The 16,076-nt window shown below is 51.5% G+C and overlaps 1 protein-coding gene across 2 annotated transcripts in view; it reads right to left on the minus strand.

The window, feature by feature from the left end:
• The window catches only part of COL6A2 (collagen type VI alpha 2 chain), a 28,155-nt gene extending 12,355 nt beyond the window's left edge, over window positions 1-15,800 (minus strand). For both annotated transcript variants that reach the window (XM_051623862.1, XM_051623863.1), the window contains exons 1-22: window positions 15,590-15,800; window positions 11,307-11,441; window positions 9,899-10,497; window positions 9,313-9,333; window positions 8,655-8,720; window positions 8,472-8,525; window positions 8,303-8,347; window positions 8,097-8,123; window positions 7,769-7,795; window positions 7,622-7,666; window positions 5,542-5,595; window positions 5,047-5,109; window positions 4,755-4,817; window positions 3,808-3,897; window positions 2,893-2,955; window positions 2,471-2,533; window positions 2,270-2,332; window positions 1,669-1,731; window positions 1,233-1,283; window positions 813-848; window positions 380-442; window positions 81-143 (exon numbers count right to left, since the gene is read on the minus strand). In XM_051623862.1, the coding sequence (XP_051479822.1) occupies window positions 81-143; window positions 380-442; window positions 813-848; window positions 1,233-1,283; window positions 1,669-1,731; window positions 2,270-2,332; window positions 2,471-2,533; window positions 2,893-2,955; window positions 3,808-3,897; window positions 4,755-4,817; window positions 5,047-5,109; window positions 5,542-5,595; window positions 7,622-7,666; window positions 7,769-7,795; window positions 8,097-8,123; window positions 8,303-8,347; window positions 8,472-8,525; window positions 8,655-8,720; window positions 9,313-9,333; window positions 9,899-10,497; window positions 11,307-11,412 (1,725 nt within the window). In that variant the 5' untranslated portion in view covers window positions 11,413-11,441; window positions 15,590-15,800. The remainder of the gene's footprint in view (window positions 1-80; window positions 144-379; window positions 443-812; window positions 849-1,232; window positions 1,284-1,668; window positions 1,732-2,269; window positions 2,333-2,470; window positions 2,534-2,892; window positions 2,956-3,807; window positions 3,898-4,754; window positions 4,818-5,046; window positions 5,110-5,541; window positions 5,596-7,621; window positions 7,667-7,768; window positions 7,796-8,096; window positions 8,124-8,302; window positions 8,348-8,471; window positions 8,526-8,654; window positions 8,721-9,312; window positions 9,334-9,898; window positions 10,498-11,306; window positions 11,442-15,589) is intronic.
• Between the last annotated feature and the right edge of the window lie 276 nt (window positions 15,801-16,076).

Genomic DNA, 16,076 nt, shown 5'->3' on the forward strand with positions numbered 1-16,076 from the left:
GCTTTAGAGCATCAAGGACAAGTGGGGAGGAGAGGAAGAAACTGCAGCATCTGCTCAGAAATGATGGCAGGGTATTGTACCTCAAGGCCTGGTTCACCAGTCGGACCGCGGGGTCCAGGTTCACCTCCTGGGCCAGGATCACCCTGGAGAAGAAGCAAAGAAGGGTCAAATATCTCCCCAGCAAGGCTGGAGATGCAGCTGTTGGTGCTGGGGGCTCCTCCTGACCCCTTCATCAGGCACAGCCCTGCTAAGGGCTGTCCCCAGCCTGCCCAGCTGAGCCTGGGGACACAGGATGGGCAGGAGAGCAGGCAGCGCCGTCCCCAGCACGTCTGGCAGAGCCGTGGGAGAGAGACACTGACCCCCTGGGGTGTCTTCTTACCGGTTCCCCCTTCTCTCCTTTGGTCCCCTGCAGTCCTTTTGGTCCAAGCTCACCTCTTTGTCCCTGCTCGAAGGAAGGAGAAACAGATGCAGCATGGAGCACATCTGGATGTGCTCAGGAACTACTGCTACAAGCCTGTCAAAAGCACATGTCTGGCCTGGCCTGGGAGGGCACCCTCCACACCAGCAGTTCAGCCCAGAGCAAATAAACAGTGTTTACACAGGCATTAAGTAAGAATAAAGAAGTGTTGAAAAACATATGGTTTCAACAGGAGATGGGCTTGGGAGATACACCCAGGCTAGGCAGCTGCAGGGGACAGCCAGGACAGCTGTCGGCAGGACAGGCTCCTTGGCCATGCAGCTGGAGGGTCAGGAAACAACTACTCAACATTTCAGTCAGTCCAGAAACAGGTGACAGAGACAAACACACTCACCTTGGGCCCTGGCAGCCCCTTCTCACCCTTGTCACCCTGTGAAAAGAGAGGAGGGAGAGCTCAGCACGCAGGCAGTGCCAGCCCCACGCCGTGCAGACCTACATCCCAGATCTGCAGGGAGGGGCAGGAAGCTGAGCAGCACAGCAGCTTCAGGCTGATGGTTGGGGCAGTGGGTTGCAGCCAGCTTCCCATCACCACTGTGGAGGCTGGGGTCCCCAGCACCTCTGCCATGAGGCTGATGAAGCCACAGCCAGGTTCAGTCCCAGTGTTCAACCCCCTCACCCTCTTGGAGGGCTTCAATTTTTGTCACCCTGATAATTTTTCTTCTTCCTTCCCTCTTCCCCCAGGCTGCTCAGTTTCAACAGAAACCTCCACCAAATCATGGTGCTTCTCTGTCTGTGCTGGACTAGGGATACTTACCTGTGGTCCTCTGGGTCCAGGGTAGCTAAAGCCAGGTCTGCCTCTGTCACCCTTGGGTAGAAAAAAAACAAACAGTCAGAAAGCAAACCTGGCCCTTCTGACCAGCGATGCCAGTGACAGTCAGAGCTGTTTTCATCCCCTCTCAGGGCTGAGACACCACCAGGAGCTGTGACTTCTGCAGCTGGCTTTGAAACATAGGGAATGGCTGTGTAGGGCAAGGCTTCATAGGTTCTTGGGGACACTGCATGCCAGGGACACCCCATAATCTGTCCAGGGTGAGGGGTGGCCAGACCAAGACCCAGAGAGGCTGAGGTTGGAGCCAGTCTGTTCCTGAGGGACACAAGTTTCTGCAGTGTAAATTGCCTCTTTTTAAATACTTCTAAAGCAGCACAGCAAAACACCCTTTCAAATGCAGAGTTGCATTCAGGTACTTTACCTTTGGTCCTGGTGGTCCAGCATCACCTCTTGGGCCCAAGTCACCAGGGTCCCCACGTGATCCCTGCAGGAAAGTGTTGGGGAGAGGAGAGAAGACAGGTGAGGATGTTTCCTGGCCATGCAGGGGGACCATGCTGGAGAAACCAGCTCTGGAGATGATGCTGTGAGACCATCTCCCCTCCCAAAGGGGTTATTGTGACAGTGACTGATTCAGCACTCGTGTTCCCACATCCCATGAAGCCACACAGATATCGTGGCACTGCTGCCACAGTGGGGTGCTGGTGCCTCTAACCACAGAGGCAGGAGAAATGGGTGCCTGGGGCACTCCATCTTCCCTTGCCCTGTGACCCACTGGCTGGTGGTCCCTTCCACATTGTCATGGGAACACCTGGGACTCAGAATGATGGAGTTGCAGGGACTCCTGGGTCCTACAACTTCTCCTTGATCTGGGAAGGGCTAGCCAGGGGCCACTGGGCTTATTTTTGAGAAAAGGTCAGGCAGCTGGCCCTTGGGAGCGACAGTGCAGCCAGCTTACATCAGCAAGGGCAAGCTCTCACTGCAGAGGGAGGTCATGGTCACATAGGTGCCCCAGGATGACTTACTGTGTTGCCTGGCCCTCCCACAGCACCTGGAGGACCCCGGGCTCCTGGCAGTCCTTGGTCTCCCTGCAAAGCAAAGCAAGACAAGAGTGAACAGTGGCAGGGACAGATGTGCACGAAAAGGAAAGGAGGTGAGAGCTGCCCCAGATGGCAGCAGTGCTCTTCTTCCCTCCTGGCTGTCACCAACCCCTGCTTTGTGCTTACCCTTGCTCCTTTGCTTCCAACCTCACCGGGCAGGCCACGAGGACCCTCTGGACCAGGATCTCCCTGTGAGAATGGTAAAGATATTCCTGGTCAGGGGTGCCTCCAGTACTGTCTATGTGCATGGCAGGGCTCCTTGGAGCCATGATGCTGTTCTCAAATGTGTTTGGAACGTAGTCTCAGGACAGCGTGCCCCCTCTTAGCCTCAAGCTTTCCTGCCCTTCATTCTTTCTCTGGATCAAGCCCTGGAAAAGGAGGCTGTACCTGCTGCTCCCAGGGGAGGCAGCAGGCACAGCTGGAGCACAGCAAACATACAAAGCCCACTGGGATGGACACTTCACGACTGGGCAGTGGCACATCACACACACACCAGTCCTGTGCATCTTGGGCTCATCTGCAATGGTCTGGGCAGTTGCTTTACTCACCCTTTCTCCTTTGGTCCCAGGAGTGCCTTTGCTGCCTTTTGTCCCTGGATCTCCACGCCGACCCTTGGCAGACACAGAAAGTCACATAAAGGGGATGCAAAGACAAATGCTAACTGGGCAGTGATGCCTGGTTGTCCTGCCTTCTCCCTCCTGGCCCAAGAGATGCCTCCTTGCCTTAGTGAGTACATGGCCTGGAGCAGGGATCCTCATGCTTGCACTGCTTGGGGGATCTTGCCTTTGGCTTTTGGGAAGCCACAGCCAGATTCTTATTTCAGGAGAGTGGTCATTGCAGTGACCACAAACACTTGTGGTTTCTTCCCTCAGGGTTCAAGACTCTGCTTTACTTCCAGCTCATCTGGCCTTGCTTCCCCCACCAGATCTCATACAAGGACACAAGCCAGCTGGGCTCTGGGCCCTTAGCGCTGGTGGAGCCACGCTGCTGTATTCTGCCAGGGAACATCATCTCTAACCCATTCCCCAAATTTTCCAGTGCCTCATCCCATTGGCTTGGGTCTGTGTGGCACCACTGATGGCATGACATAGCTGAGATTTGATGCTGCCCCTTTCAGACAGCTCTACCATAACAGCTACCAGATCTCAGCTCTGTGAGCTCCTGCGAGAAGACAGAGGCTGGAGGAACTTGCAAAAGGTCCCTGGGCATCTACAGGGGCATTTGTGGTTATGGGGGAACACAGGATGCTTCTCTAAGTAGAAATGGTTAACATCAGGCTTAGGATTATGGAAGCACTGCTCTATGAAGATGGGGGAGACAAGGAGATCAGCATCTGCACATCTTTTGGGATGCAGAAGGCAGGGCAGGCAGGATAAATGGGGCATTTTCTCAGAGCTTATCCATGACAGTGCATCAGGCTCCCGTGGTGTGCCCGCTGTCCAGAGAGCTCTTCAGACACTTACAGGCTCTCCTTTGGGTCCAGGAGGTCCTGCTTCACCTCTTCCTCCCTTAATTCCAGCAGGTCCTTGGGCTCCAGTGTTGCCTGGAACTCCCTTGGAGAAGGAAAAGAAATACAGTTGTTGGAAGAGAGGTCAAAGTGCACACACACTCCCCTCTTGTTCTGTGTCAAGCAGTCCACCCTTGAGTATATGTGTGTACAAGCACACAGCTGTTGCTTCCACACACCCAGCTGCATGCACAGGCTTCAGCCTTGGAGCAGGGTGATGCTGTGCCACCTTTCCTCCATCAGCAAAGACTTGTTAACTCTTCCTTACAGCATCTGTCCAGCCCTGCCCAAACCTGGAGGGTTATTCCAGCCTCCTCCACTGTGTCTGCAGGAACTGGCCACCAGCACAGCAACCCCTTTGGCCATGAGTTGTTCAAGTTTACCCACTGAATAACAACAGCCTGCAAACACTGGCACTGCCACAACAGCTGAGGAAGTCAAGAGATTGTGGCAAAGGAAATCACAGCCAAACAGGACCTTTCTACTCAGGAGAAGATGGGATGAGAAGGAACCATGCAGTGCAATGGATTGGCTAGAAAGGGAAGTTCTCCTGAATCTACTTTGCCTGTTTTGCTCTGCTCTGGACAAACACTCCAGGCCCATTCTCATTTTGCTCCAGGCAGCTGCAGGGGTGTTGCACAGTCCCCCTCCTGTTGCCCACGTGACATTTCTGACTGTACTGGTGGGGACACACAGAGCAGGAGAGCTCACTCCACCACCCAGGGGTTTATGCTTTCTCCCTGCTGGTGGGCTAATTTGCAGAATCACCAGAATGCCTTGGCAAGCAAGCATCTTTGTGCTGCCACCAGCCCATGGCCAGCAGTTGGTGCCACACCAGCTCCATGCCACGTGCAGCAGACCCCAGTAAGACCCTGGAAACATCTGAAAGCTGCATGAACCTACCGGGGCTCCTTTTTCTCCTGGAGGTCCTGGAGGTCCACTGCGACCAGGCCGGCCAGGATCTCCCTGAAACAGCCAGAGAGCAATGGTCATTGCCTGCACCATGAGAAGCCCAAGGAGAAGGGCCAGCCAGGCTCTTCCCTCAGCTCCTGTGTCTAGTGCTGGGATCCAAAGGCCAGAGCCTGTGGGCTTCATGAATAGTGAAGGATTTAAGAGGAAATACAGGCAATGGTGTTTAGCTGTCCCCACCGGTGGCCTCTGCCAACACTCTGCTCACTGTTCAGGGCACTTGTACCTTTATGCCTTCATCTCCTCTTTCACCTTGGTCTCCTGCATCTCCTGGGTAGCCATCAGGGCCCTACAGAGGGAAAGGACAAAGAACCACGTTTGGCTGTGGCAACAATTTGCACCTTCCCTGTAGAATAAATCAACGGGCTTAGAAAGTTGCTCTAGAAACTAAAATAGTTTTTGCTTGTTGCATGTGTTGATCAAAGGAGCAGATCCTCCTCCCTTTAATGGTTGGACTTGGTGATCTTAAAGGCCTTTTCCAACCAAAATTATTCTATGTGGAGGGGAGGGACACTGGGAAATCCCAGTTACGTGCCCACGTAAAGGGGGCACAAAAAATTCAAGCTGTGCTCCCCATTCCAAGGATCCAATCATGCAACTGGTTGGAAAACGGGCCAGTGACCTCTTGTTGGCCATATCCCTCTGCATGTGCAACTCATCCAGCAGCTAAAGTCAGGGAGATACATCTGATGTGCCCAATGAGAGAGTTAAGAGTTCCTACCTTGTCACCGGGGTCTCCCTTGCAGCCTGGTGGCCCAATTCTCCCCAGCTTGCCCTAGAGAGACAACAATCAAAAGAAGACAGAGAAGCTGTAGGTGTCTGAAGGGAAAATACAGCTTTTCCTGTTTACAGTTACTAATTGTTAACATCACCTGCTGGCCATACCTGTCATCAGTTAGAGGATAAATAGTTTCTGGAACAGATGTACTTGGGCTGGTTATACAAAAAATCTTGAAAGGATTTAGTTGAAATGATGTATGTTTAAATAAGTAATTGATAGTTTATTGCTTGGCTGCTCAAGAGTAATCACTTGAAGGTTAAATGATAAGGGAACAACTAGACATTAGAAACACTTGAATAAAGTTGGGCAATCAGCCCGAGGAACCAAGTAGAACTGTTTAGGTCAGCCAAAATAGTGTCTCTGGAGTTAATTTTGCTAATTTTAATATTAAAACCACACCTGGAAGTCAAGATACCCAGCTCTCCTTGAAGACCCCTACCCACTGAGTTTGCACAGCAGAATTAAAATGTGCTGTATCTCTCAATCGAGACAGAGAAAATCTTAACCAATGCACTTGGGTAGTGATTTCCCAGTCAAGTCCTGCATGTGTTGATTTCCAGGTGCATAAATGCATGGCTGTTCCAGTGCTGTGGGTGCTGGCTTTCCAGGGACACCCCCTCACAGCCCTTCCTGCAGAAAACTGCTAACCCACTGCTAATGCCTCCACGCTGTGTTGGTTTGCACACCAGGTAAAACCTGTTTTGGGACAGCAAAAGTGCAACCCAAGCTGTGCTGGCCAGTGGACAGAGCCAGCTGAAATAACCCCAATCAGGCAGTCCCACTGCAGCACATCTGCATGGCATGTGGATCTGTGGGGGTCATGGCCCCCCTGCACCCACCACAGAGGGGACAAGACATTTCAGGGTTACAAGGCACTTGAAGCTGGCTTTGGGGCTTCATGTTAAAGGACAGTAGCTTAGAGATGGAATTTCAGACTCTGTGCTGAATTTCTGCCAAACTTTCAGTGTCCATGTCCTGCAGGGGTCAGTAATTCTCACGATCAGGCATCTACATAAAGGAGATCCAGCCCTGCTGATGTCAGTTACTAAGAAACAGGTAAAACTTTTTTTGGGGGGGAAAAAAAAAAAAATCACATTTGGGGAAAAAAAACACATAAAAGAGAACAAAAGAGACACAAAGAATAACAATAGGGACTAGATAACAGTGAAATTGTAAGAATTAGAAAAAAGCTAGATTCCAATTAGGGAAAAACACTCCCCAGGTAGTCAACAGCCTGGCCCTGAGACAGGCCTGGAGACACCTGCAGGACAGATGGAAGGGATAGAACAAGCACTATCCAGAGCTGATCTTGGTTACAGCCTTGAGAAACGGGGGGGAAAACATCAAGTAATTGGATTCACAGCATTAACACACCATTAATGAGCCATTAGCATACTAAAATACCCACCCCACAGGCTAGAGGGACCCTTGCTAACAATAAGCCCCTCACTCTCTGAGCAGGTGCAGTGAAATTCCTGAGCATTGCCACTTGAAATGCAAGCCAGGAATTAGTGACCAATTGTGTGTGCACATGACAGAACAATGTGAGAGATAAAGTTCTTTCTCCTGTTTTTGGGGATAAAAGTAGCACTTGGGTTTCAGGAAGCTGAGCTGGCTTTGTGGAATGTCACCCTGCTCCCTTTTCTGTGCAGAACTGGACATTAAAGCAAATACCTCATCTCTGTGTGTGGATCTGTGTTGCACACCGGGGAACAGATCCTGCTGTGGGGACAACACTCCTGGAGCAGGAACACAGCACAGGTTACAGATCTAGCTCCTGCAGGAGTTTGCTGACAAAGGGGTAGCACTTCTGTGACCTAGATTAATTCATGTCCAGCTCACACATTTCTACAGGACATGAAGAATAATGTGCAAAATAAGTTCACAGAAACCTCAGTCAGAAAAAAAAAAAAAACCTAGTGCGTGGGATGGGAGAAACAAAACAGGCTGTGGAGACAAGGGGAGTTAAAGTCACAAACCAGCAGCAGTGACACTACAGGGTGTTCCAAACTGGTGTTACCTTCTGTCCATCAGTGCCATTCCGGCCTGCCAAACCAGCAGCACCCTGGGATCAAGGGGGGAAAAAAGAGGGATCAGTGATCTGTTAACACACTCTCAAGGGTTGGTAGTTGGAACAACAAGGAAGTTAGAAAAGGTCCTTTCTTACCCTCCGTCCATCGGATCCAATCTCACCCTGGGGGAAGAAGAGGACAGCAGTCAGCTGGTCTGCCTACATCCCTCCCCCCCATCTACACTGTAAAAACATCACCACTTCACATGACCTGAGCAATGCCTGGAGGAGACAGGCTTTGGGATGCCCCTGGAAACCCCTCCCCATGTCCATACTTACATATTACATTACATATTGAATGTACGTATTAAATGTACATATTAATAGGGTTGTTATTCTCCCCATAATAGCTAAACTCTCCCTCTTTGCAACTCCTCTCCCACCCCAAGTGCCCAGACCTGCCATTTGGTCTCTTCCTTCTCACCTTCTCTCCTTTCAGCCCTGGGACACCCTAGACAAAAAGAAAAGAAGAAAAATGCTGTTAGTGCCTGGGGATTATCAGGAGCAGAGGCAACTGCATGGGGGGCTTGGGTGGGAAACAGGCAGGCTAGAGGGAGAAGCAGCTCTCCCCCTGCTTTACCAAAAGTCAACAAATGCCAAGAGCTCAGTCTCCTGCCACAGGATTCTTACCTTAGGACCCGGGTATCCGATTGGACCTTCAATCCCTGGGTCACCCTTAAGGGAAGGAGAGAAGGAGTTAGCTCGAGTTAGCTGCAGTGCTGCAGACATGTGGCCCCAGCCAGGGCAGGGGCAGCACTGCTGGCAGTGCTGAGGGGGAGTGGGACTGCCCACAGCTCACCTGTCGTCCCTTCAGCCCAGGGGACCCTGGCTCACCCATGTTCCCCTTTGCACCCTAAGAAGAAAAAAAAAAACACAACACAACGTAAGTCAGGGCTCGGTGCTGAGTGTGAGGAAGTGTCCTGCAGTGCCTGTGGCAGCCACAGGCATTCTTCTCTTCATCCCCCAGATTAGGATAATTTACCTTTTGCCCCCGGTATCCTTTGGGGCCAGGTGGCCCTGCAATCTCCAGGCAGCTCATCTTGTAGCACTGAAATACAGCAAATGAAACAGGAGGTGTAAGCAGGGTGCTTGGTGGGTGGGCACCCAAAGCTCTCCATGCACCTCTCCCTGCCAGCACAGAGCTAGAAGCTACTAGGGCTCCAGCTGAGGATGCAGAAGAACACTACCTGCAAATGAAAAGCAGAAAGTTGCAGCAAGCACTTGGATTATGGCTTGGCTCTGGGCCCAAACTGGAAGAACAAGACTGCTAAGCCTCAGATGAGGTGGGGTGGGCTTGTTCTTCTGGGACTAGCAGGGATGTGTGTGCCCTTCAGAGCATCACTCTGCAGGGCAGAAGCTTTAGCTTGTGCAGCACCTACTTCTTCTAAAGTGATGAAATGAGTCTATTCAATAGACCAGAATTGACAGCAGGTGAGGGGGAGGCAGGGAGTGCAGAATCCAGGATGCCAGCTTAACCACTGGGTAAGGGGACAGGTCCTCAGGCTCTCCATTGATCCACAGGTGGGCAGAGACCCATCCCACCAGCTCCCCACTACTTCAAGGTAAGAGCTGGTCTTCTCTAAGTGAGGCAACTTAAACCTGGGTCATGTGGCAATGGCATAAAGATGCTCCTCACTCACCTCTCCGTAGGCTTCATGTTTCTGCAAAGGAGAAAACAGGATGAACAGAATCAGTCAAGGTGGCCAGTCCCAAGAGAAAAACAGCACCACACCATTAGAGGTGTGTATGACCATAAAGGGAGAGGAGATAGCAATGGTCCCACACTTTTAAAGACTTTCCCAGCAGAGTCCTCAATGAATGGTGCCTCAGAGGTGGGGCCTCAGAGACCATCCTGATAGTAAGCTCATGTCTCAGAGCTGCACACTCTTCCATGCTCCCCTGGATGGGGAGCAGGATGGGGTAGGGGTCTGGCCTTCAGCAAGAGCCAGGACTAGGGTAGCAGCCTGCCCAGACATGCTGGGAGCAGAGGCACAAACCAAGGAGTCCTGGTTCAAGCACCTAACCAGAGAAATCAGAGATGCTCAAGACTCCATTTGGCCCTTAAGTGCTGAAAGGACATGAGAAAGAACCAAGAAGGAGGCTTTCCCCAGCTAGAGGCGCCCTCTAGAGTCCTACCAAAACCCGCCGCGGGGCCGCTCAGAAAGCACCCTCCCCACTCCACGCCGTTTCCCCTGTCCCCCCCTGTCCTCGGGTGGCACTCCATACCATGGCTTGGATGATCCTGTCGATGGTGCTCACGTCGATGTCCAAGGTGTCCCTCTGGGTGATGGCGTAGTTGTTGCGGTACAGCTCGTGGGGCAGGTTGGCGATCTCCCGCAGGCCCTGCTCGTAGACGTTCTCGCTGGGGGCCACGGCGAAGAGCTTGATCCCCATGTCTCGTGCCCTCTCAGCCTGCACCTTCATCCCCCCGCAGGGGCTGCCAGTGACGTGGCCATCAGTGATGACTACTGCAAAGTTCACCCCCGAGGCCATCTGGGTCTGGATCTGCTCCGTCATGTTGGAGATGGCGCAATCCGTGAAGGTGCCCCGGCCAAGGTAGTTAATCGCAGACAGTCTGGGGAGGTAGATGTCTTTGCTGCTGGTTAAAGGGCTGTAAATTTCCACCACATCTGAGTAATGAAGTCCACCAAACTGCCAGGTGATGTAGACTTGGTTCTGGTAGAGCTCAGCCTCCAGCTTATCAATGAACACAGGGATGAACCTCTTTATTTGATCCACGAGGCTCTGGATGGGCACAGTCTGCAGAGCAACGCTCTCCGAGGTGTCGATGATGAAGTACACGTTGATGGGGCAGTTCCTCTTTTCTGCAGGGAGACAACCATTCAGAACAGGTCAGAGCACATCATGCACTGCTGCACGCCCCCCCCCCCCTCACTGTCCCCCAGAAGCATCTACAGGCAGCACATACAGAACAGGACACAGAGTTGAGAAGAGAGCAAACAGCAGCTCTTGGCCATCAGGATTTATTTCCACCTGGTCTGGAGGAAAGGAGGACACTGAGGAGTAAGTGCCAGGTTTGCAAACAAAGAGCAAGGGAACAACTTTTACTCTCCTGCACTGAGTGAATGCCCTGCCTGCCAGGCTGCTGGTTGCTCTCTGCTTCAGAAACATTTTCAAGAAGATCAGACCCAAGTGCAATGCTGAGAAAACCACCAGTCCCACCACGCTGCAGCAGTAACGTCTGTGTCACAAGCCAGATGACTCTCCAGTGCCCAGGACTTCAGAATCCTAGGATCTGCTCAGTAGTGAATCAATCTCAAAAATCTTGCCATATTTTGGTAAAAAGTCATGCTGGACACATAAATCACCTCCTCTGCATTGCAACTGGAGAGGACTGAAATCCTTCAAGTGGACTGACTATTGTCCAACATCTGGCAGGCCCTGCCTCTCCAATCAATACATCTCTGGTCTCCTGTGCAAACCCAGAAATGGGGGCTTTGGTGGAGAATGGTGTTCCCTCCAGATGGATGGCTATCCCAGGGCACTGCCAATGGGACTGGAGAGGTACAACACTCTCAATTCCTTGCAGTCAACTGAGCATGAGCATGGCCATTGCTCTCAGTAAAACTGCTGCCTGCAAAGGAGAGAGACACCCAAATGATCTGGTTAATACCTGTACAGGAGGTAGAAGTGACTTCTCCAGAATCCCCATCAATCTGAGCACGGAGAGGAACTAGAGCCACACAAAGAAGTGTGGAAAAAAAGGCTCCTCGGAACATCTCGGGAGTTTCTCTGGATATTTAGATGCCTGTGGGAAAACACAAATGACATGTGAAGCAGGATACACAACCTCCCAGCTCTGCTGGGAAGACACAAAGCCAGCCAATGAAAAACAAGACCTCTCCATCTTCGTGCCACATCACTGGACCACTAATGTAGATTTTTATGCTGTCTTGAAAGCTAAGCAATTGAAAGATTTCCTTTGCTGGAGTGTTGGAAAGTGATTAAAAGCTTCTCTGTCAGCCTGAAGGGAGGGATCAAGTGGTGGAGCTATGGACAGTGCATCAGGATGGTCTGATTTCATGGTTACTGTCCAGGTGTGTGTCTGGCTGCTCCGTGCCCATATAGACCCCCTCTCCCCTAGTCCACACAGATGTTAGCATCCATGCTCCTCTCTTCACTTGCTTGGCCAGGCCACCAGGGAAGGCATGGAGCAGGTCCTTTCCACACCTCCAGCTCACCATGTGGGTGTGGTGACACCTGCATACACTTCCCCTCCCATGGAAGGAAGGGATGAACTAACAAGCACTTGAAGAAATGCACATCTTTAGCATTCAACCCATAACTGGGCCTCTGAGGTCCCCACATGGGGATATATTTTGTGTAGGGTTATGACAACTTAAGCAGGAGAAGAGTTAGAGATCTAGTCTGAAAGTCCTTGAGAATGTGTTCATAGAAACCCAGGCTTTGAAAAGATATTCACAGACAAAACTTTGGTGACCCTCATCAACAGCAAAGAATGTGGAAGAGGTGATACCTTCCTGCCTACAGGTCAACAGCACTAGCCAGCATGGTTCCTTGATGGCACACGGACCAAATAGGAGCAAAGATGCTTTTCTGCTTGGTGGTCAATGCAACACAAACCAGAAAGGGGCATGTGTGGTGTCTGTCATGAAAAGAAGGCCTGAGTCCAGTCCAGAAAGAGAGCTCCTTCCCTGAATCCAGGCTGGATTTTAGCTAAGGGAAGGAGAAGCCCTCATGTTCTCTGGAGATCTGCTGGGGGAAGAGGACAAGATCTGAAAGCTTTAGGAACATCAGCTTGAGTTGCTTCACAGATGCAGCTCAGCAAAGCCCTCTGACATCAAGGGCCTCTCATGTGCCTCCAGCTCAGCAACCAAGTGTCCCTGCCTAAGTAGCTCATGGGTCCTTTTCCCCCCTCTCCAACTCAGGGAGGCTGCACATCTGTTTACACAGAGTGTGGCTTTGCAAGGAGTGTTTTGCAAAGAGAGGCTGTGGCTTCGTGAAATCCCTGTGTGGGGTAGAGTGGCTTAGTTTCCATTGCAGAGAACAGAAGAGGTATTGTAAGGATAAAAACACCTACCTTTAATGCTAGGGGAGTATTTTATTTAAAACTAAGACTTTTTCCTTCTAGCCTTATTACAAGCTTCCCTCATCTTGTTTGCCCTCCACAAAGCTGCAGGAGATCCTGATCTCTGGTAGGACACAACAGCTTTGTGCCTTCCGACAGCACCATTTTAGAGCCAGTCCTAGCTGAGGAAGCTGGAGACATCAGCTTTTGGAGAGGCTGGGAGCACTGCAGGCTCTGGCCAAGTGTCTGACTCACTGATTGCTTCGGTCTAAGTTTAACCACCTCCCTCCCTAGGGCTGTGCTGAAGAGCTGCTCTCCAGGCAGAGCTGCAGCTCCTGAAAACCAGGAAGCTGCCAGGACCAGCTCCAGCAGGGGCTGCCAGTGCCTGCTGCCCTCAGGGCTCTGGAGTGGAGCAACAAGACCCCAAGGCCTTTGCCTCTACACGGGCAGAAAGGTGAGGCAGGAAAGTGACAGCTGAAAACAGTAGCCACACCTCACTTCTCTGTGGTCCTGTTGTGCACAGACTCCTCTACTCCACTGCTACAGGCACTCTGTGTCCCTCAGGGGCATCTCTGTGCCCCTCAGGGGCATCTCTGTGCCCCAAGCCACGTTAATCTCCCATTCCACCATCCCACCTGGTGTTAACAGTGAGCGTGGACACATGGTGGGGAAGCTACTGGAGACCCCTCTTCCCACCTAAGGGGTCTCTCGAGGCTGGGGTGGGTGAAGGTGCCTATTTTGACGGTGCTATCTGCTGTTGTGGTGCTATGGCAAATCTCATCATGTTGGGTATTTTCCTTAAAGCCTCATCCCCTGTTGGGAAAGACTCACATGGAAATTTCAGATCTCACCAGCAAAAGGTTGTACTTCAGACTAACACATTTTCTGGGTGTTGAAGACAATTTTTGAACACTGACAGCCCAGAAAACTAATGGAAAGAACAAACTGGGAGCTGACTCATTACATTGAGATACTTGGGTCTGCCCATCCTGTTCTTCTTTGACCTTTCTCTCCCTCTGCAAGAGCAGGACCAGGATATTGTAGGGCTTAGAAGGCCTACAAGGTTTTCTCTTGAAATTTCCTTCTCTCAGCATTTGTATTGGTGAGTGATGCATCATCTCCTTCCCCATGACATGCACACAAAGCAAAACATGACAGGGAATCTCAAGCAGGGGTTTGGGTTCCTCTGAACAGATTTTGAGGGCACTGTTTTGCACCATCCTCCCTTCATTATGGTCTGTGCTCCTACCTGATGCTTCAGGTGCTCAGCAGAAAAATGTATGGTCCTGTCCCACACTCATATCCCAGGTGACTTGGCTGTTACCCACATAAGTGCAGAAGTACATAGAGTTATCTACACAGGGCCCTGCAAGAATGGTGGCCTTGCAGGGGGACCTGCATTCTCTACTTTTGGGAGCCTCTCCTCACCCTGAGTTGTGGAACCAAGTGGAACCAATATCATGGCAAACAAATGACTTGCAGTGACTTTATGCTCTCACAGCTGATGATGAGATAGATCAGATTTGAGCACATTAGAAGGGTCACCTGTCTTATCTCACACAGTGGTATTTCTGAAGTTCCTCCTGCTGCACTGTATATTTCTCCTTCAGTACCACAGCACCTCTGAGAGCTGAGCAAATTGTTCCCAAACTTACAAAAATTCAGGTACTCTGCTCTCTAAGCTCACTGTGCGTTCAAGGAGCTCATTTAAGGCCACAACAAATGCATTACTCTCAGGAAAGGAGAAGGATCTCACATGCTGAAAAAAGTCTGAGACTGCACAGCTGCTCTGACATGGACCCAGCCCCAACTGTCTCATGGCCAAGCCAGTGCCTGTGGTGCCATCCACTTGTGCACACAGCATTTTGTTCCACTCAAATGCTTGCTAAATAAATAATAACCAGAACAAAAGGAAAAGTCCCATTTGAGGAAAAAAAGCCCTTATAAATGTACCTCCTCTTCCTCCCTTGTGTTATTGCACATGGAGGGAATTTCAGCATTGGTCACAGTCACTACCCAAACGTAGCCCGAATCCCTGGGGACACCACCCAAGGGGAAGGTTTCCTCACAGCTGCCCAGATCCCAGCTCTTCTCCAGCTTTCCTCATCCAGCTATTCCAGGACCTCAGCCAGGGGAAACCCAGGCCACAGGAAGGCTGGGATTGAGAGCAGCCCCCTCCAGACCTCGCCTGTTCCCAGGGGATGCTGCAGCCCCTGGAGCTTTGGCTCTGGAAGCCAGAAACCTCCAGGTCCAGCACCCATGCAGACCCCTACCCCCCAAATCCAGAGCTGACCCCAGGAGGCAAGTGCAACGAGCTTGCAAGCATTTCCAAACATGCTGTTACCCCCCAAAATAGAGGAGCTGATGCTGATGAAACTCAGTATAACCAGGAGACACAAATCACAGGTTCTTCTAATCCTTATCTGCTGAAATCCCAAAAGCCTATGAGGACTCATGCAGCAGACCAGGCTTTCTACTACTGTGGCCAGCACTCCAGTGGAGCTGGTGAATTCAAAGTAGTTGCCTCAGGGAAGAATTTGGTTCAACAGGCCCCCCCCTACCCAAGGGATTTTCTAGACCTCTGGCCCTGGCAGATGAGTCCACGGCTCACACCACCTGCACCTGGGAAAAACTCTTTGGAAAACACCTGAACTAGCCAAAAGCTGAAAAATACACATTCTCTTACAGCAAGAACTGTCTAAACACACCGTGCCTGAAATGAGCTGCTTGCTAGAGAGCCCGGGAGCAGCAGCAGGAGGGGGGCACAGCCTGGGAGCACCGACCCTGGCTCCTGAACCGCCACCTGGGGAACCCTGAGGAAAAAGCCACACGAACGCTGGGCGGAGGAGAGGAAAAACTCTGCCTACCTGGAAAACGAGATCATCCAAGTTTTCCACCTCAAAGCCTCAGAAATGACAGGAAAAAGCCTTCGTGGAGTCGCTGGTATCAGGAAGGCTCCGGCATCCCCGCTGGAAGGGCTGGGTGCTGGGGGATGCGGAGGAGCAGCCGGGAGCAACAGAGACGTCCCCAGTCCTGCCCCTCTGGTCCCCGGCAGGGTGGATCTGCTCTCTGCCTTCCTCCTCCTTCCAACCCAGGCAGAACCTCCTCTGTAGTAGCTTCAGACATCCACGGAGAGTCACTGTGGGTCTACAGACACCTCGGGACCGTCTCCTCCCACCGCTCCCCTCCCAGGGCAGATGCTGGGCTGGGGCGAGGTTTGTCAGCTTTGGAGCTGAAGGCAGTTTTGTTTCAAACAAGCTGGAAGAAGTCTCATTTTTCCATGATGAGAGGCCCCTTTTCGTGGTTGGCATTGCTGCCCCACATATTTATACCATCAAATAGTGTTCCTCTTTC

The sequence above is a fragment of the Apus apus genome, chromosome 6, assembly GCF_020740795.1.
Source record: "Apus apus isolate bApuApu2 chromosome 6, bApuApu2.pri.cur, whole genome shotgun sequence".
Lineage (NCBI taxonomy): Eukaryota > Metazoa > Chordata > Aves > Apodiformes > Apodidae > Apus > Apus apus.